General features: G+C 39.9%; 1 protein-coding gene across 1 annotated transcript in view; it reads left to right on the top strand.

The window, feature by feature from the left end:
• The window catches only part of Dnah7 (dynein axonemal heavy chain 7), a 275,064-nt gene that overhangs the window by 71,610 nt on the left and 182,461 nt on the right, over positions 1-20,993 (top strand). The window contains exons 18-20 of the mRNA XM_032901100.1: positions 11,403-11,596; positions 13,347-13,545; positions 17,386-17,526. Of these exons, the coding sequence (XP_032756991.1) occupies positions 11,403-11,596; positions 13,347-13,545; positions 17,386-17,526 (534 nt within the window). The remainder of the gene's footprint in view (positions 1-11,402; positions 11,597-13,346; positions 13,546-17,385; positions 17,527-20,993) is intronic.

Raw genomic sequence — 20,993 nt, 5'->3', positions numbered from 1 at the left:
TCTCTGTCTCCCCAGAGTCAGAATAAAAGTGCTTGCCACTCATAACTTGTCATTGTTATATGGGTTCTGGAGACTGAACTCAGGGTTCCGTGCTTCCATGTCAAGCAGTTAGAAGCTTTTCAGAATGTTCTGAAGTAGTGACTTACCTGACAAAATTGTCCTTGGTTTGCAGGCTGGGTGTTATGTTAGGAGGCAGGAACACATTAATTTTATTGTACATCTCTTCAACAGATATACTGTCAAGGAAAATAAGATTTTGAAAGGAATCCTTTGTTTTTCCTTTAAAGCTATTATTCTTTTTTTTTTTCTTTTTTTTTTTTTTATTAACGTGAGTATTTCTTTTTACATTTCGAGTGTTATTCTCTTTCCCGGGTTCAGGGCCAACATCCCCCTAAACCCTCCCCCTCCCCTTCTGTATGGGTGTTCCTCTCCCCATCCTCCCCCCCTTGCTACCCTCCCCCAACAATCTAGTTCACTAGGGGTTCAGTCTTAGCAGGACCCAGGGCTTCCCCTTCCACTGGTGCTCGTACTAGGATATTCATTGCTACCTATGAGGGCAGAGTCCAGGGTCAGTCCATGTATAGTCTTTAGGTAGGGGCTTAGTCCCTGGAAGCTCTGGTTGCTTGGCATTGTTGTTCATATGGGGTCTCGACCCCCTTCAAGCTCTTCCAGTTCTTTCTCTGATTCCTTCAACGGGGGTCCTATTCTCAATTCAGTGGTTCGCTGCTGGCATACGACTCTGTGTTTGCTGTATTCTGGCTGTGTCTCTCGGGAGAGATCTACATCTGGCTCCTGTCGGCCTGCACTTCCTTGCTTCATCCATCTTGTCTAATTGGGTGGCTGTATATGTATGGGCCACATGTGGGGCAGGCTCTGAATGGGTGTTCCTTCAGTCTCTGTTTTAATCTTTGCCTCTCTCTTCCCTGCCAAGGGTATTCTTGTTCCCCTTTTAAAGAAGGAGTGAAGCATTCACATTTTGATCATCCGTCTTGAGTTTCATTTGTTCTAGGCATCTAGGGTAATTCAAGCATTTGGGCTAATAGCCACTTATCAATGAGTGCATACCATGTATGTCTTTCTGTGATTGGGTTACCTCACTCAGGATGATATTTTCCAGTTCCGACCATTTGCCTACGAATTTCATAAAGGCATTGTTTTTGATAGCTGAGTAATATTCCATTGTGTAGATGTACCACATTTTCTGTATCCATTCCTCTGTTGAAGGGCATCTGGGTTCTTTCCAGCTTCTGGCTATTATAAATAATGCTGCGATGAACATAGTGGAGCACGTGTCTTTTTTGTATGTTGGGGCATCTTTTGGGTATATGCCCAAGAGAGGAATATAAAGCTATTATTCTTATAAGTGGGCTTAAATATTAAGTAATCCATGTTATAAGAGCACAATCACTGAGACTTTGTTGTCTTATTCAGAGAGCACAGACTGATTTAGTAGCATCCTCAGGGTCCTAGGTTTGTTTTTGGACTAGTAAATTTTAGAGGAATTTTAATCCTGCAGCATGGCTGCTCTGGCAAGGGATCAGATCCAAAGACCTTCTGGGTCTATGTGATCTGACTGAAATGCAGACTCATCATATACCTTTAATCCCATTGGCTGGAATATAAACATGCCCTTAGTACATACTTTTAATCCCAGGAAATAAAAGTAAGGTTAGTTTATAGAAGGAAGCATCCATGTTTGAAAGTGATGTCTAATTGAGGGGCAAATAAAGTGATGAGTTAGAGAAAGATTTGACAGAATGACTCAGAGATAGGATATACCTAATTCTCACAGGAACAACACAGGAAAGAGAGGGCTTAAGAGCACAACACACATACACACACACACACACACACACACACACAGAGAGAGAGAGAGAGAGAGAGAGACAGAGACAGAGACAGAGAGACAAAGAGAACATTGAGAAAAAAGAGAGGAGGGGAGGGATCAGAAAGAGTTTTATTGGGACAGTTTTACAAGCCAGGCACAGGTGAATCCAAAAGCCAGAGAATTAGGAGCCAGAAGATTCGAACAGATTACCAGTGTTGGTCTGAGGTCAAGCAGAGCAATTCAGTCAGAAGCAGAGAGGAGGCAGTTTGAATCAGTCAGCTTGGAGAGGAGTTTGGGCCAGAACAGCTGAGTCAAACCAGCCAGCCAGATTTCAGAAAGAGCTAGTAAGGGTGAGCTTATTCAGCAGTAAGCCTCAGAGACAATGACATCTAATGAATAAAGTTACTTTTTCAGTAAATAAGTACTAGTTTCAACTTAGAATCAGTGTCTCACAGAGGGAGTTGGCCTGCTCTTTAATCTTGGTTAATCTTGGCACTGGATTTTTCTTTATAGCTGTGAAAGTCTTAGAGGACAAAAGACTGTTTTTCTTACATTTACAATTCAGCCTTTTAGTGTGACCACCTTTACCAGTTCCTCCACTAGAGCTTATGGGTAACTGTGTAACTTCTTCATAGCAGTGGCTGTTTCACTGCGTGCTTCCAGGTCCCAGTGTCTTTCCTTAAATATTGTAGCTCAACCTCTGAGAACTTAACTTTTTCCTCTGCAGCTTCCTTAGTGCTCCCATCTTAAAAGAAGGCTGTGGCCATAGATATCTTTCTTTCCAGACCATGGGAACCTTCTCCATGTGAGCTCTAAAACTTATTTTCCTGTTCATGTGTCCACTGTGGTGGTACTTTTATCCTCCCAGCCAAACTTTACATTCACAGCATTGTTAACTGTTTGTCACAGCCATCTTGGCTCTCAGCCTGTCCTGGCTTTCAGCAGACTTTCCTCGTATCCCTAGTTTTTGATTCAAAGTAGGAGATATTAACTTAATTTCTCTTAAACAGTTGTAAGGTTATTAATTGGCTAGTTTCAACACTGCTGTGTGTGAGGGGTAGGGGAGTAGCCCGATTGATTAAATTGCTGTTTTATGTGGTGTGAGTCATGCTGCTCAACATGTTAGGATAGTAATACCAGAGATCAATGATCTCAGATCTCCACAGCAGGGGTAATAATAAAGGCTTGACATATTGTGGGAACTACAAAAACATGACACCAGGACCATAAGTGAGCGAATCCTACTGAAAATATGATGGGAATGGAACTGCTTGGCACAGGTCATTACAGACTGTTCATTCCCAACATCTTCCCAGTGTAAGAGCGATGTGAAAGAATGTGATGAGTGTGTAGCTTTTCAATCATTACCTCTGTTATATGTTTTGTGCTCTTCAATGTCTGTGGAGTCTGGGATCCTTGTTAGGTTTACTGCCCCAAGAAGTGACTGACACAGAGCTGGAGGCCTTTGAGAGATAGCTGTTGAATAATCAGGACTGATCCTGGAATTATTGCTAGTTCTAAAGATTTCTGAGTTTATTCTGAAAAATCTCTGAAAATTCAATTTTAGGTAAATGGTCCCTGGGATCTATATTAATATTCTGGGTCTTAAAGATTTCCAATTCCTGACAGAACTGGAGTCTCAGAGTTGGGAGAGCCTTACAGGTCTGTGTGGTCAGCAGGCCTTACTACTCCAAGTGCTAGAGCTTTAATGAGGTCCTTACCAGTTCTCTGTTGTCCGGGGATTAAGATGAGGAAGGTAATTCCTCCAGAAGCGTACTAAGTGGTTAGAGCTTAATTCCATTACGTATATACATGTTATTTCCTGTAAGTCTCCTGGCAGCAGAGATAAGAAATCTTTCTCCATTGGCCAAAACGAAAGAAAGCTTCAGGTTCCTCAGGTCATTTGGTCTGGACATGTCAGTGAACTTTATCAGTCCTCATTTGGGCTTTTCAGAACGGTGATGGTTATGAACACACACACGCGCGCGCACGCACACACACACACACACACACTATAAAACCATTTCCTTAACAAAAAATTATGCAAAAAGGATCAAAGAAAACCATACTAAATTTGAAATTTCTAGTAACATCTATTAAAGCACCTTGCTATTGTATCTAAGCTAATCATTGGCAGCCAGGCAGTATGTGGCAGGCCCAATGTTCTTTGATTTCTCTGTCTTTATGCCAAATTTGAGAAAGAGCTCTCTTCCCCATTTGAAGCATAGAGATTGAACCCATGATATGTGATTGGAGAGGTACAAGGGAGTAGAGGGCAGGGTAGAAGTCAGCGTGTCTGACTGGGGGGCTTGCTTTATCCAAGCCATCCTTCTCTGAGTCCACCTTTGTGTGAGTTATCTTTCAGGCATGTGAGGATACCTTTCTGTGCTTTTAGTCCATAGGCAAATATGTACAGACCATTTGGAAGTTTGTACTTGAATCAGAGTCGTTGAGCTAACCAGGCTAAGTAAAATTGACCTCAAAACTCGGAACAGCTTTAGCATACATATCTAATTCAAAGCCTTGTATTGTCTCAAATTCTGAAGCTTTTAGTTTGGATTTTTGACTTTCAGATTTAAGATGTTCAACCAGTAAGGTACATACAAATATTTTACAACCCACAAAGCTTTGAACTTTAAAACATGTCTGTTCCTACACATTTCAGATAGGAGATGGTCAGCTTATCAACTGTACCTAAATGGGTTTTTTTGGAGGGGAAGCTTACTTGGTGTTGATCAGAGATTGTAATATTTACTGAGCAAAGCCCAGTTATTCTAAAAGTTGAACATCATCACTTTCAAATATAAGGCCTAAAATAGTCAAATTATAGTAAGCTACCGAAGTTCAAACCAAACAATTATTGTTAATTTGTGAAAGAAAAATTTCCCTCTTATTAGTGGTATTTTTTTTTTCAGTCAAGAAAAGCACATTTTCTTCCAGATGGTGGCGCTCAAAGAACACTATTTTGGATTTTAGATTTAGATTTATAATAGCACTTGTCCACACTGCATGACTTGCACATTTAAAAATTACATCCGGAGCCCACCCCCACCCCCGTGTGTGTGTGTGTGTGTGTGTGTGTGTGTGTGTGTGTGAGAGAGAGAGAGAGAGAGAGAGAGACAGAGACAGAGACAGAGAGACAGACAGACAGACAGACAGACAGAGACAGAGAGGCAGAGGGACAGAGACAGAGACAGAGACAAAGGAGAGCGAGGGAGAGAGGGAGTATTAAATGTCTATTTGAAACACAAAATCTGCAAATAGCAATGAAATGCCTTTAAAACTTGGAGGTTCCTTAATCTCTCATTGCGCGTGTTTCATATTTTTATTGATGAAACAGGTATTAATGACAGTTATTTTTCTTTGCTAAATCACTGTGGTTTTGTTACATCGTCATAATTCAACACAAAACAAACCATGCCACTTTTCCAGCAGTGTTCTAATTATTAAACAAAAGTCCTGAGTGGTGGCATGAGAAAGGCTGCACGCTGGCACGCAGGAGGCAGAAGTGCAGGGCCCACGAGGAGCTCCAGGAGAGCTGCACGGCAAATTGGAGGCCAGAAATAAAAAGGAAGAAAAGCTAAGAGCATAGTAACAAAAATGATGTGTGTGAGACTCTTGAAAGGAAGTTTCCTTTTTGCTGGGAATTGAAACCAAGGCCTTGCATGTGCTTAAGAATGATTTAGACCCTTCTCTAGTCCTAGAATAAAATTTATATGTGAAACAATTTTCAACTGATATTTTGGTATAACTTTTAGTCATGGTTATTAAAAAATAAGTTATTAGTTAATCTTAAAATTCAGTGTTTAATCCTTTTTATTTATTTACATTTCAAATAAATAAAACTTTTCCCAGTTTCCTGTCCATAAACCCACTATCCCATCCCACCTCCCCCTGCTTCTATGAGGGTGCTCCCCGTCCCACCACCCTACCCACTCCCTCCCTCCTCCCTGCCCTGGCACTCTTGTAAACTGGGGCATCAAGCCTTCACAGGACCAAGGACCTCTCCTCCCATTAATGCCCTACAAGACCATCCTCTGCTACATTTGTGGCTGGAGCCATGGCTTGCTCCATGTATACTCTTTAGTTGGTCGTTTAGTCCCTGAGAGCTCTGGGGCATCTGGTTGGTTGGTATTGGTGTTCTTCCTATGGGGTTGCAAACTCCTTCACCTCCTTCAGTCTTTTCTCTAGCTCCTCTATTAGGGTCTCCGTACTCAGTCCAATGGTTGGCTGTGACTATCAACCTGTGTATTTGTCAGGCTCTGGCAGAGCTTCTCAGGAGGCAGCTATATCAGGCTCCTGTCAGCAAGCACTTCTTGTCATCTGCAATAGTGTCTGGAATGGTGTCTGTATTATGGATGGATCCCCAGGCGGGGCAGTTTCTGGATGACCTTTGCTTCAGTCTCTCCTTCACACTTTGTCACCATATTTCCTTTAGACAGGAGCAATTCTGGGTTTAAAAATTTGGAGATGAGTGGGTGGCTCCAACCCTTAACCAGGAGCCTTGCCTAACCCGTGGATATGGTCTCTACAGGTTCTCCCTCCCCTTTGTTGTACATTTCAGCCTGTCTTACCCTCCTTGGATCCTGGGAGCCTCTTGCTTTCCATGTGGGACTCACCCACAGTTCCCCATCTCCCATTGCTACGCATCAAATTCCTGTAACAGTATCATCCCAGTGTTCTCCCATACCTAATTCTGCCCTCCTTTACCCTTCCCCCTCCTCTCTTCTTCCAAAGTTCCTCCTACCCTCTACTTCTTGTGATTATTTTGTTCCTCCTTCTAAGAAGGACTGCAGCATCCACACTTTTGTCTTCCTTCCTCTTGAGCTTCATGTGGTCTGTGAAATGTATCTTGGATATTCCAAGCTTTTGGGCTAATATCCACTTTTCAGTGAGTGCATACCATGTGTGTTCTTCTGTGATTGGATACCTCACTCAGGATGATATTGTCTAGTTCCAACAATTTGCCTAAGAATTTCATGCAGTCATTGTTTTTAATAGCTGAGTAGTACTCCATTGTGTAGATGTGCTACATTTTCTGTGTCCATTCCTCTGTTGAAGGGCATCTGGGTTCTTTCCAGCTTCTGGCTATTATAAATAAGGCTGCTATGAACATAGTGGAGCAAGTTCCTTGTTATATGTTGGAGCATCTTTTGGGTATATGCCCAGGAGTGGTATAGCTGGTTCCTTGGGTAATACTATGTCCAGTTTTCTGAGGAGCCTCCAGACTGATTTCCAGAGTGGTTGTACCAGTCTGCAATCCCACCAACAATGGGGAAGTGTTTCTCTTTCTCCACATCTTCGGCAGCATCCGTTGTCACCTGAGTTTATCTTAGCCATTCTGACTGCTGTGAGGTGGAATCTCAGGATTGTTTTGATTTGCATTTCCCTGATGACTAAGGATGTTGAACATTTCTTTGGGTACTTCTCAGCCATTCGATATTCCTCAGCTGGGAATTCTTTGTTTAGCTCTGTACCCCATGTTTTAATAGGGTTATTTGATTCTCTGGATTCTAACTTCTTGAACTCTTTGTAAATATTGGATATTAGCCCTCTATGGGATGTAGGATTGGTAGAGATCTTTTCCCAATCTGATGGTTGCCGTTTTGTTCTATTGACAGTGTTCTTTGCCTTACAGAATCACTGCAATTTTATGAGGTCCCATTTGTCGATTTTTGATCTTACAGCATAAGCCATTGGTGCTCTGTTCAGGAAATTTTCTCCAGTGCCCATGTGTTCAAGCTTCTTTCCCACTTTCTCTTCCATTAGTTTCAGTGTATCTGGTTTTATATAGAGGCCTTTGATCTTCTTGGACTTAAGCTTTGTACAAAGAGATTAGAATGGATCAGTTTGCATTTTTTCTACATGCTGAACCAGCACCATTTGTTGAAAATGCTGTCTTTTTTTTCCATTGGATGGCTTTAGCTCCTTTGTCAAAGATCAAGTGACCATAGGTGTGTGGGTTCCATTCTGGGTCTTCAATTATATTCCATTGACCTACATGCTTGTCTCTGTATCAATACAACGCAGTTTTTTGTTTTTGTTTTTTTTAAATCACTATTGTTCTGTAACATAGCTTGAAGTCAGGAATGGTGATTCCCCCAGAAGTTCTTTAGAGAATAGTTTTCACTATCCTGGGGAATTTTCAAATTGCTCTTTCTAACTCTATGAAGAATTGAGTTAGAATTTTGATGAGAATTCCATTGAATCTGTAGATTGCTTTTGGCAAGATGGCCATTTTTACACTATTAGTCCTGCCAATCCATGAGCATGAGAGGTCTTTCCATCTTCTGAGATCTCAATTTCTTTCTTCAGAGACTTGAAGTTCTTGTCATACAGATCTTTCACTTGCTTGGTTAGAGTCACACAGAGGTATTTTATGTAATTTGTGACTATTGTGAAGGGTGTCATTTCCCTAATTTCTTTCTCAGCATGTTTGTCTTTTGAGTAGAGGAAGGCTACTGATTTGTTCGAGTTAATTTTATACCCTGCCACTTTGCTGAAGTTGTTCATCAGGTTTAGGAGTTCTCTGGTGGAATTTTTGGGGTCACTTAAATATACTATCATGTTATCTTCAAATAGTGATATTTTGACTTCATCTTTTCCAAGTTACATCCCTTTGACCTCCTTTTGTTGTTTGATTGCTCTAACTAGGACTTTGAGTACTATATTCAATAAATAGGGAGAGAGTGGGCAGTCCCTGATTTTAGTGGGATTGCTTCAAGTTTCTCTCCATTTAATTCGATGTTGGCTACTGGTTTGCTGTATATTGCTTTTACTATGTTTCAGTATGGGCCTTGACTTCCTGATCTTTCCAAGACTTTTAACATGAAGGGGTGTTGAACTTTGTCAAATGCTTTCTCAGCATCTACTGAGATGATCATGTTTTTTTTTTTCTTTGAGTTTGTTTATATAGTGGATTACATTGAAGAATTTCTGTATATTGAACCATCCCTGCATCCCTGGAATGAAGCTTACTTGATCATGATGGATAATCATTTTGATGTGTTCTTGGATTTGGTTTTTGAGAATTTTATTGAGTATTTTTGTATTGATATTCATAAAGGAAATTTGTCTGAAGTTCTCTTTCTTTGTTGGGTCTTTGTGTGGTTTAAGTATAAGCACAATTGTATCTTCATAGAAGGAATTTGGTAGTGCTCTGTCTGTTTCTATTCTGAGGAATAGTTTGTACAGTATTGGTATGAGGTTTTCTATGAAGATCTGATAGAATTCTGCACTGAACCCATCTGGTCCGGGGCTTTTATTTTTGGTTGGGAAATTTTTAATAACTGCTTGTATTTCTTTAGGGGTTATGGGATTCTTTAGATGATTTATCTGATCCTGATTTAACCTTGGTACCTGTTATCTGTCTAGAAAATTGTCCATTTCATTCAGATTTTCCAGTTTTGCTGATTATAGGTTTTTATAGTAGGATCTGATGTTTTACTTTAATTTCCTTGGTTTCTGTTGTTATGCCTTCGTTTTCATTTCTGATTTTCTTAATTTGGATAGTTTGTGCCCACGGTTAGTCTGGTTAAGGGTTTATCTATGTTGGTAATTTTTTCAAATAACCAACTCCTGGTTTTGTTGATTTTTTGTATAGTTACTTTTGTCTCTACTTGGTTGACTTCAGTTCTGAGTTTGATTATTTCCTGCCATCTACTCCTCTGAGCATATTTGCTTCTAAAGCTTTTGGGTGTGCTGTTAGTGTATGCTCTCTCCAGTTTCTTCTTGGAGGCACTCAGAGATATGAGTTTTCCTCTTAGCACTGCTCTCATTGTGTCCCATAAGTTTGGGTATGTGTGTCTTCTTTTCATTAAATTCTAAAAAGTCTTTAATTTCTTTGTTTCTTCCTTGACCAAGTTATCATTGAGTATAGCATTGTTCAGCTCCCCTGTATATGTGGGCTTTTTTTGTTTTTGTTGTTATTAAAGACTAGCCTTAGTCCATGGTGATCTGGTAGGATGCATGGGATTATTTCAATCTTCTTGTATCTGTTGCAGACTGCTTTGTGACTGATTATATGGTCAATTTTGGGCAAGGTATCCTGAGGTGCTGAGAAGAAGGTATATTCTTTTGTTTTAGGATGAAATGTTCTTCAGATATCTGTTAAATCCATTTGGTTCATAACTTCTGTTACTTTCATTGTATCTTTGTTTAGTTTCTGCTTCCATGATCTGTCCATTGATGAGAGTGGGATGTTGAAGTCTCCCACTATTATTGTATGTAGTACAATGTGTGCTTTGAGCTTTAGTAAAGCTTCTTTTATGAATGTGGATGCCCTTGCATTTAGAGAATAGATGTTCAGAATTGAGAGTTCATCTTGGTAGATTTTTCCTTTGATGAGAATGAAGTGTCTTTACTTATTTATTTATTTTTTGATAACTTTGGTTGAAAGTCTATTTTATTTTGTATTAGAATGGCCACTCCAGCTTGTTTCTTCGGACCATTTGCTTGGAAAATTGTTTTTCAGCCTTTTACTCTGAGGTAGTGTCTGTCTTTGTCACTGAGGTGCATTTCCTGTATGTAGCAAAATGCTGGGTCCTGTTTACAGATCCAGTCTGTTAGTTTATGTCTTTTTATTAGGGAATTGAATCCATTGGTGCTAGGGGATACTAAGGAAAAGTGATTGTTGCTTCCAGTAATTTTTGTTGTTAGAAGTGGAATTATGTTTGTTTGGCTATATTCATTTTGATTTTTGAAAGATTAATTTCTTGCTTTTTCTAGGATGTAGTTTCCCTCCTTTGTTGGAGTTTTCCATCTATTATGCTTTGTGGGGCTGGATTAACAGAAAGATATTTTTTACTCTTAAAATGGCATCCTCTTGTTTGAATTTCATGTAACCTTCTTAGAATGTCCTATTACTTTCCTGTTTACAGTGGGAAGTTGGGAACACCATGGCTTGAATATAGACAACATGATTTTTATGTGAAAGAACTTGGCAGGCTATTCAGGACTACCATTTTCAATGTTCCCATAATGTTTGTTCTATTAGATGAAAAAATTCAACTATATTGTAAATAGAAATAAAATTAAGAACTAATATTTTTAATTGCATGCGCTGCACTGGGTAGTTTTTTCTCAGATTTATACAAACTAAATTCTCCTGGAAAAAGAGAATCTCCGCTGAACAATTGCCTTTCTCAGACTGGCCTCTGAGCATGATTGTGGGGTATTTTCTTGAGTAATTATTGATGTGGGAGGGTCCAGCCCACTGTGGGCAATCTCTCTCTCTGTCTGTCTGTCTGTCTGTCTGTCTGTCTCTCTCTCTCTCTCACACACACACACACACACACACACACACACACACATACACGGTCACTTGGTCCTGAGTTGAGTAATAAACCAGGTTATACAAGCCTTGAGAAATAGCACTCCTCCATGGTCTAAGGTGCAGTTCCTGTGTTCAGGTTTCTGCTGAGTTCCATCCTTGGTCCCCTCAGTGACCAAGGATTGTGACCTGGAGGTATTAGATGAACAACACCCTTTCCTCCATGTGTTGCTTTTGGTCATAGTGTTAATCACAATGAAAGAAATCAAACTGAGACAAGTGCTGTTTGCTTATTCTTTTTAGAATAAGCATGTCCTGGCAGTTGTGACTATCGAGAGGATGCTGGAGAGGATGAAAAAGTCCAACGAACTTTTGGAGCTCATTCTTAAAGGGCTGAATGAGTACTTGGAAAAGAAGCGCCTCTTCTTCCCCAGGTTCTTCTTCCTGTCGAATGATGAGCTCCTTGAGATACTGTCTGAGACTAAGGATCCCACCCGGTAAGTAAAGTCCATACCCTGATAGTCATACATTCATCTGTTCACATTTAAGATTTTGGAATAAGATAGAACATAAATAATAATGGACATCTAACTATGTTTATATAAACACTTTATGAGAATATTCTAAGAGTTGCAATTATAGGTTATCAGTTATTTAAAATGTTTCTGAATATGTCTTTCTAAATTGCATGGACCTTGGAGTGGAATTTTATTTTTATGGAATATTTTCTTAAGATTTTGAGGGCACGTCTCTCCTCCTCAACATATTAATCTTTTCAATCATATTCAAAGTACATCAATTAGAGCCATGCATTGTGGTGCTTTATGGCTTGTTATAGTCTCAGAGGCAGGCCATTCTCAAACATATCATAAATAGGAATGGAGTTGATAGCTAGCATTTTTAGGTAGGTGTTGTTTACTTTTCATTTCTGTAACAAGCACATGCTGACAGTTGTAGCTATTGAGAGAATGCTGGAGAGCCTGAACATTGACTTTAGTGACGTTTTTCATTCTGCTTTACCCCAACTACCTCCTTGCAGTTGTCCTGTAACTGGGGCAGCCTCATCCTTCATGCACCATGGGTCTCTGATCAGTGGTTCTCAACCTGTGGGCCATGACTCCTTTGGGGTATTTATATTTTAAAAGGTTTACTTTTGATCACATAAGTACTTTACAAATTATTTTGCAATATATTATATATATATTAATATAATAAAATAATTAGATATTTAGATTGTGATTCATAGCAGTGGCAAAGCCACAGCTATGAAGTAACAAGGAAATAGTTTTAGGGTTGGGGTCACCACAATACCAGGAACTGCATTAAGCTGCATTAGAAAGACTGACAGCCACTAGCTTACCACGTTCTCTCAGTGTCCATTGACTTCTTTATCTGTCTCCTGGAGGTCCTGGAGCTGACATTTGCCACTCAGGGAGGCCACTCACATCCACTCAACTGAAAACGGCATACTTCCGACAGACAGCTTGCCCTGGCCACTTCTCCCTGAGGCTTGTCTCTGTCTTGGTTTCCTTCTTCGTATTTGCTGTCACTTGCATGGGCTCTAATAGTTGTGCTGATTGCTTTTCCTTCTTAGCAGAACAAGCTCCCCCAGCAGCCAAGGCTCGCACTAGGTTTCATTGTTTTTTAAATTGCACATTCCTCAATCCTTAGGAAAAGATTTGACCTAAAACAGACAGTGAATAAATATTTTATTCAACGAATTAGTTTATTATATATCTTGTACCCACACAGAAGAAGCCACAGTCCAGACAAGTCAGTTCAGGCTCACGTTTCCATCTGAGTTTTAGTCACTATTTCTCTTTGCTCATTTAAAGATGAATGAATGAAGCTGAAAATGTGCCCAAGTGAGGTGCTAGTTGCAGTCTGTGTTACAGTGGCCAGAACAAGGGTGGGCATGCCAAACCTGTTAAATCACCAAGCTCTAAAGTACTTAAATACTAAAGCCTAGCCAATGAGTTTCAACACTGTTGAAGATCCCACTTGAAATGGCTATGTGCATTGGAAGACTGGCTCCCAGCGCTGGAAGATCTGCTAGAATGCTGGACCTAAAATTGCTCGGTTTTTTGTGCTCCTTTTTAGCATCTCTCAACTCATTGCATTGACAACGAAGACATGCCTACTACTTTGTACCCATTTAAATGTTAAACAAAGATGAGCATTCAAAGAACCCTGACATGTTAGGAACTATATGACTTTGATCAACTGTTTAATTTTTTTTTCCAACAGAGTGCAGCCTCACCTCAAGAAGTGCTTTGAAGGAATTGCAAGGGTTGAATTTACAGAAACTTTGGATATTACACATATGAAGAGTAGTGAAGGAGAAGTCGTGGAGCTCGTAGATACCATTTCAACAACCAAAGCCAGGGGCCAGGTGGAGAAGTGGTTGGTTGAGTTAGAGAGGATTATGATTAAGTCCATTCACAAGGTAATTGGTTATATTTATTATTTTTAGGAGAAAATGATGCATTATTAATGTTGCTACAAATATCTCATCGATAATTAGACTGATAATTATGTAATAATTTATAAGGCATAAATTAATATTCAGTCTAATTGATATTGAATGTATTAGTTTCTTCTTGTGTGACAAAATGTTTGACAAAGGCAGTTCAAAGGCTTTGTTTTGGGCTTGCAGTTTAAAGTGATACAGTCTGTCACAACATGGAAGACAGAGGTGGATGCTGGTACTCAGCTCACTTTCTTTCTTTTTTTTTTTATGATTTACTTATGATAACCGACTATGTGAGACAGTGCTGCCCACATTCATGGTGGATGTCCCCTCTTCAGTTAGACCTGTTTGGAAACAATGACAGTCATGAGCAGATAGGATTCTAAATTGAGTCAAACTCACATAGTTATTAGCAATAATTATTGCAGATAACCTAGATGAAATGAGCAGATCTGAGGTGGTTATTTTGCGATGACTCATCTAAGATGGGAGACAATGCCAGCTCGACTAGTGGCACTCAGGATGTAGCAGCATGTCCACCTGATTGTGTGCAGCTGCGTGCGGGTGCTTTCACCATGACATGACATGCTGCTGCTTATGCAATTTGTTTTGGTCTCCCCTTGGAAGCATCTTTGTGAAGTTAACATACTTGGTGCATGTGAATCTTAATGCTATGTGTGTATATGGAATATGCACCAGGACACCAGAAAAATCACACATACTTTCCCCAGTCTATAACAACCTCACGTTTTCCACATCTCATAAAGCACCGTTATCACAATCATTGATAATTATTTTTTGTGTCATGTCAATAAGTAGAAAATGAGTATTTAAATTCATTTTATTATTGTATGGGCTTAGTAATCAAGTTTTTAATATAACAATAAAAATTATGAATGATCAGGGAGCACGAAGGGAGTATGATTAACTAGTGTCAACATTAATTTTTTTCTTTCCTCCCATACACTATTGGAGAAGTTAATTCAAACCCAGGTGTTTCATGGCACTATGTGGTACCATGTTATAACCCTAAATAAATCTTTTAGTAAATGTATGTGAGTTTATTGCAGGACATATGATCTCACTGTGAACCCAGAGATTGTGTTATGTACTGGAAAAGCTGTTTTTAGTTGTGTTGTGTGACTCAACCTTAGCCCACATCTATAATCCAAGAGCTTTCTGCTTGAATATTGTAAACAGGATTAAATAAAGTCAACCATAGGTCAAGAGGCAGAGCAAACAAACAGTTGACAGGAAGTGAACATAGGACTTTTATTATTATTAAGGATTATTATTAACATAGAGAGTAAGGGGAGTCAGGAGGATGGACAGACTCACAGGAAGAAGAAGAGAAAGACACTTATTTAGAAGGGGTTTTTATGTCTTTATTTTTATTTGTTGAGTTGGTTTGGGAGAGGGGCATTTGCACTGTGCCTCAGGAGCACAGATGAGGAGGACGGTCAGCTGGGAGCTTTCTCTGTCTCTCTGAGCTAGCAGGCTTTCACCTCAGCATCTGGCTCCCAAGTCTTCATTGGTTAAACAGACAATTGAGATTTTTGTTAAAAAAAATAACAAAAAATCATTTAGACTTAGCTCATTTCCATTTCATCCTTTTTCTGAGGTAAAGTTCAGCGAATGTCCCCTCGGATATGACTGGCTTCATTGATCGAGTCATTTATTTTTTCTTATAAGTTGTAATGCACGTGACTCCCAGGCCACAGAGGATGAGTTTTACTTGGGAAGTATTGAATACACACACACACACACACACACACACACACACACACACACACACACTATAGGACTTAAATGAGCTTAGTAGAAGATGCTATCTTTAGTACTGTAGAAAATTTATATAACTGTGTATCTCTTCAGGATTCATTTGTATAACTTAAATTTTCGTTTCATTCTTTCCGTTCCCACAGTATTCTTCTAGAATGCATCTTATAATTTCCCTTTCTTCCTCCAGGCTCTCTCATTTAGCCCCCTATACACATCTTACTCTCTTCCAAATTCTATATGCTTTTAAAATTTTTTTCTAATCTTTCATTTTCCTTAATTGCTGTTCTGGGTGTGCACACATGCCCACATACTGAGTACAGCCTGCTCAGTCCGTGGGATGTTTCTTATGTGTGTGTTTTCAGAGCCGACGACTTGGCATTGGATAGCCAATTAGCATGCTCTTCCCTGGAGACTATTGGTCCTACTCTCAGCCTTCCTTTGCTGCCTGTAGTTCCTTGTATAGGGTCGAGGCTGTGGGCTCTTCTCCCTTACACATTAGCATCTCTGTTGATGTCATTCTTGTTCAGGTTATATTTACACAACCATACTGGTGGGACTTCATGTTTGAGAAACAACCTCACAGCAAGCTTCCTGTTCTATTGGTCCTTACGCTCTTTCTGCTACCACCCACTTCCACAGGAATCTCTGAACTTTAAGTGCAGAAGTTGGGCTATAGATGTATTAGTTGGAACTGGGCTCCACAATTTTGGTCATTTGTGGTTCTCTGTCCCCATTTGTTGAGGGGTAAGAGCAACACTTTATACTTATGAGTATAAGGATAAACATTTAGAGTGTAGTTGGGGATTATGCTGGTTTAATAAAGTGATAGTTTTAGACTCTCTTCCTCCATGACTTACTAGTCCCAGGTAGCTGATTAAGTTTTCAGTACCAGGAATGATTTCTCTCATGTTGAGAGGGGCTTAAGTCAAACTAGAGAGCTGTTGGTTACTGCCAATGTATGTATGCCACTACTGCACCCTTAGGGATATCTCGCCATGCTGGTCACCGTGATTTATTGGTCTCGTAGCTGGGGAGAGCTGATGGTTGCTTCCCTCCTTTGGAAGATTGCCTGGCAATTTCTGGTACCATGGGGATAGTCCTTGGGGGAGGAGGCTTTCAGGTTAGATTCAGCTTGCGTCATCTGGGCCCTGTGTCTGAAGTGCCTGATGCTTTCTTATCTGCCCTGCCTATGGTTTTTGTGGTTTGTTAAAAATGTCAACATTGGCAATTACCTCTTGGCATTGTCTTTGTTCTATGAGACTCAAGCTAAACCAGAAGTTTAGAAAGTTTGAACTCTTCTTATTATCTATGTCTCTTGAAATTCTAATTTTGACAGTCCCTTCTGAAATATAACCCTGAAGTCAGTGTCACTTCCCAGAGGATGTTACAATTTTTGGTTGGTATATATGACAGACTGGAGTGTTTCCTGTTGATATCTTGTAGAAAACATATATATATCATATATATATATATATATGCTGAAAATTTGTAACAAAGAACATGTTAGACTCTGTGGATTTGTAGCCTTTGTTTTTCCATGAGAGATCTGTCCATCTGTCTCATATGCCCATCATTCCGGTCTTATGCTTCAGACCTATGGCCGGAGAGGAGAGTAGCACAGGTAGAGAAGGTAGCAGTTAGAGAACTGTGTGCTTTGTCTGTGTGTAGATGAGATTTAACTGAACAAAAATCATGTGCTACAAATTTGATAGCTGTTATTTTGAAATTACTTGAATTTATACTTTGCACCAAAATTGTACAGACTTATCCAACACAAATTATCTATGATATCTTTGGCTAAAACTGGTCATATATTAATTTGATAAATGCAGTTGATACAGATTGATAATGCTTGGCAAAATTATATGTAATATGCCTGCTCATATGAATTAACTTGTATGTGAGGATTTTAGTCATATACTTTATGTGAATCTTTCAACAGGATAAGCATGTTGTAAAAAGTTAAGAGCTATGATTTAGTTTAATCGTTTAGCTCTTGTTCTAGAATGTTCATTTTTACCATTTTTTAATTAGGTGATTGGAGATGCAATTACTGCTTATACAAAAAATGCACGAATTAATTGGGTAAGAGATTGGCCTGGACAGACTGTTCTCTGTGTATCTCAAACCTTTTGGACAGTAGAAGTCCAAGTTGCTATACCTATGGGGACTAAGGTAAGATTTCATTACTGACTTTTTTCAAAACTTAGAAAATTGTTATACCAAGAATACAATCACCCTAAAGTATAAAATGAAGATTGTCCATTCAAAAGTATACTTTTTGCTACAAGCCAAGTTATAGGTTTTAAAAATAAGATATATAGAAAAAGATACATCATTGTTCAAGATTTCTATCCAAACCATTTCTTTATTCACATCACATCAGAGTCAAGGTTGTCTGCTCCTCAGTCTTGCTGTTTGCACATTGTTATCCTTTACAAATAGAATGGTGATAGAACCAGGGAAGTTACAATGCTCAGAAACATCAGGAGGATATGGAGTAGCTGAATCCTCTTTTGTGCCCTGAGTAAAGCTACAGAGAAAGCATTAGTTCACTGATTTTGACTATTTTTATTTTTAATGTACTGATTTTTGAATAAATGAACATTTTGAGTTCTGCTTAATACCAAATGTTCAAACATATGTGAGAGTATAAGTTTAACAATATTATTTGTATGACAGCTATTAATTTAAAAAAAAACCAAAACAGTACCTTGCCCTCTGTGTGATGCTCCTTTTTTGAGTGAAGGGATGTTTAGCATTTCTTCATCCATCACAGCAACTGCGAGTATCCACGTAATCAGAACTTTGCGTTGGTTACTCACTCAACTAGGACAGAGCTAGAATGAAACATTTTCGAGTTCCCATGGAAATTCACTTTACGAGCTTCCGTTTGTCTTTGAGCCTTGGGGAATGTTGGAGAAAGCTGAAGAAAGCCTCTGTGTCATGTTTTAGTCTGTATACACTACTTGAGAATTTGAGACATGCTACAAGTTGGAAATCACATTTTTTGTTAGCAACTTTCATTTAAAGAGCCATGTTATCATTTATTTTTTTCCCCTACCAATACTATAATAATGTATCAGAGCTCATTCTGCTTCTTGTAAATTTAAGAGGTCAGACTTCTTCTTCTTCTTTTTTTTTTTTTTTTTTTTTGCCTATCAAGTCCAGTTCATATTACCTGACTGGTAATATGACTGGAAGGGGGGCTTGCCCTGGAGTGTGGTTTACATACCAAGTGTCACTCTATTGAGGAAGCTAACTTTCCCTCTCCAAGCAGCAATTAAATGCCAGTAGCTTCCCAGCTAGGGGATGACTCCATGGCCACTTCCCTTTCCCTTTATCCATGTAGGGATTTTGTGTGTCTCCTCTTCCACATAGATCCTTGAGCCATGCATGCGTGTCTGTGGGTGTGAGGGTGTGGGTGTGGATATGTGCATATACGCACAAGCATATGCACGTGCATAGGTGCATGCAATATAGACATCCTGTTTAGGAGGAACACTTTATAGTCTCTTATTCTGTGCATGATGACCAGTTGTGGGCTTTGTGTCAACTACCATATACTACAAGAAGAAGCTACTCTGATGTAGGCTAAGAAATGCACTGATCTATGGGTATAGCAATAAGTCATTAGAAGTCATTTTGTTTCTCTGTCCATTTAGCAGAATAATAGTAGTAGGTTTCCTCCTAGGGCCTGTGTCCTGCCTAGCCACATGCCATGGCTTCATTAACAGTTTAGGGGCTCTAGTTCATGGACAGGCCTTAATCAATAAGATACTCTTTTTATACTTGAAGAAGGTGTTCAAGTGAGTTAACTTATAATTGATCAAAGAATCAACTGGAACCTAGTAGTTACTGATCCTTAGTTTAAAGCAATGAGTATTAAATACATTTTTGATGAGGAAGTTGACATGACTTTAAGGTACTGTTGAAAACTAAGTTAGTCCCACACCCGCGGATCCCGGCCCGCAGCAGCTCTCTGCTCCCAGAACCCGTGGGAGAGATACCTTACCGCCTGGTCAGGTGGGCACTCCTGAGGCTGCAGAGCAGAAGAGACCACCAACACTGCCCACCCCTGCCCACATCCCTGGCCCAAGAGGAAACTGTATAAGGCCTCTGGGCTCCCGTGGGAGAGGGCCCAGGTGAGGCAGGAGCCCTGCCTGAGACACCGCCGGAACCTGAAGGAAACAGACCGGATAAACAGTTCTCTGCACCCAAATCCCGTGGGAGGGAGAGCTAAACCTTCAGAGAGGCAGACACGCCTGTGAAACCAGAAGAGACTGCTCTCTGCACACATTACTGATTCCAGAGGAAAACACGGAGGCCATCTGGAACCCTGGTGCCGGAGGCTCCCGGAAGAGGCGCAGATCTTCCCGTTTGCTGCCACACATGAGAGAACCCGTGGGCAGCACCCCTCGAGCAAACTTGAGCCTCGGGACCACAGGTAAGACCAACTTTTCTGCTGCGAGTGACCTGCCTGGTGAACTCAAGACACAGGCCCACAGGAACAGCTGAAGACCTGTAGAGGGGGCAAAACACACACACTGAAAGCAGAACACTCTGTCCCCATAACTGGCTGAAAGAAAACAGGAAAACAGGTCTACAGCACTCCTGACACACAGGCTTATAGGACAGTCTAGCCACTGTCAGAATTAGCAGAACAAAGTAACACTAGAGATAATCTGATGGCGAGAGGCAAGCGCAGGAACACAAGCAACAGAAACCAAGACTACATGGCATCATCGGAGCCCAATTCTCCCACCAAAACAAGCATGGAATATCCAAACACACCAGAAAAGCAAGATCTAGTTTCAAAATCATATTTGATCATGATGCTGGAGGACTTCAAGAAAGACGTGAAGAACTCCCTTAGAGAACAAGTAGAAGCCCATAGAGAGGAGACACAAAAATCCCTGAAAGAATTCCAGGAAAACACAATCAAACAGTTGAAGGAATTAAAAATGGAAATAGAAGCAATCAAGAAAGAACACATGGAAATAACCCTGGATATAGAAAACCAAAAGAAGAGACAAGGAGCTGTAGATACAAGCTTCACCAACAGAATACAAAGAGATGGAAGAGAGAATCTCAGGAGCAGAAGATTCCATAGAAATCATTGACTCAACTGTCAAAGATAATGTAAAAGCGGAAAAAAGCTACTGGTCCAAAACATACAGGAAATCCAGGACTCAATGAGAAGATCAAACCTAAGGATAATAGGTATAGAAGAGAGTGAAGACTCCCAGCTCAAAGGACCAGTAAATATCTTCAACAAAATCATAGAAGAAAACTTCCCAACCTAAAAAAAGAGATACCCATAGGCATACAAGAAGCCTACAGAACTCCAAATAGATTGGACCAGAAAAGAAACACCTCCCGTCACATAATAGTCAAAACACTAAACGCACAAAATAAAGAAAGAATATTAAAAGCAGTAAGGGAAAAAGGTCAAGTAACATATAAAGGCAGACCTATCAGAATCACACCAGACTTCTCGCCAGAAACTATGAAGGCCAGAAGATCCTGGATTGATGTCATACAGACCCTAAGAGAACACAAATGCCAGCCCAGGCTACTGTATCCTGCAAAACTCTCAATTAACATAGATGGAGAAACCAAGATATTCCATGACAAAACCA

This window comes from Rattus rattus, chromosome 4 (genome assembly GCF_011064425.1).
Source record: "Rattus rattus isolate New Zealand chromosome 4, Rrattus_CSIRO_v1, whole genome shotgun sequence".
NCBI lineage: Eukaryota > Metazoa > Chordata > Mammalia > Rodentia > Muridae > Rattus > Rattus rattus.
The sequence above is the reverse complement of the archived record's forward strand: the minus strand, read 5'-3'. Positions and strand labels throughout refer to the sequence as shown.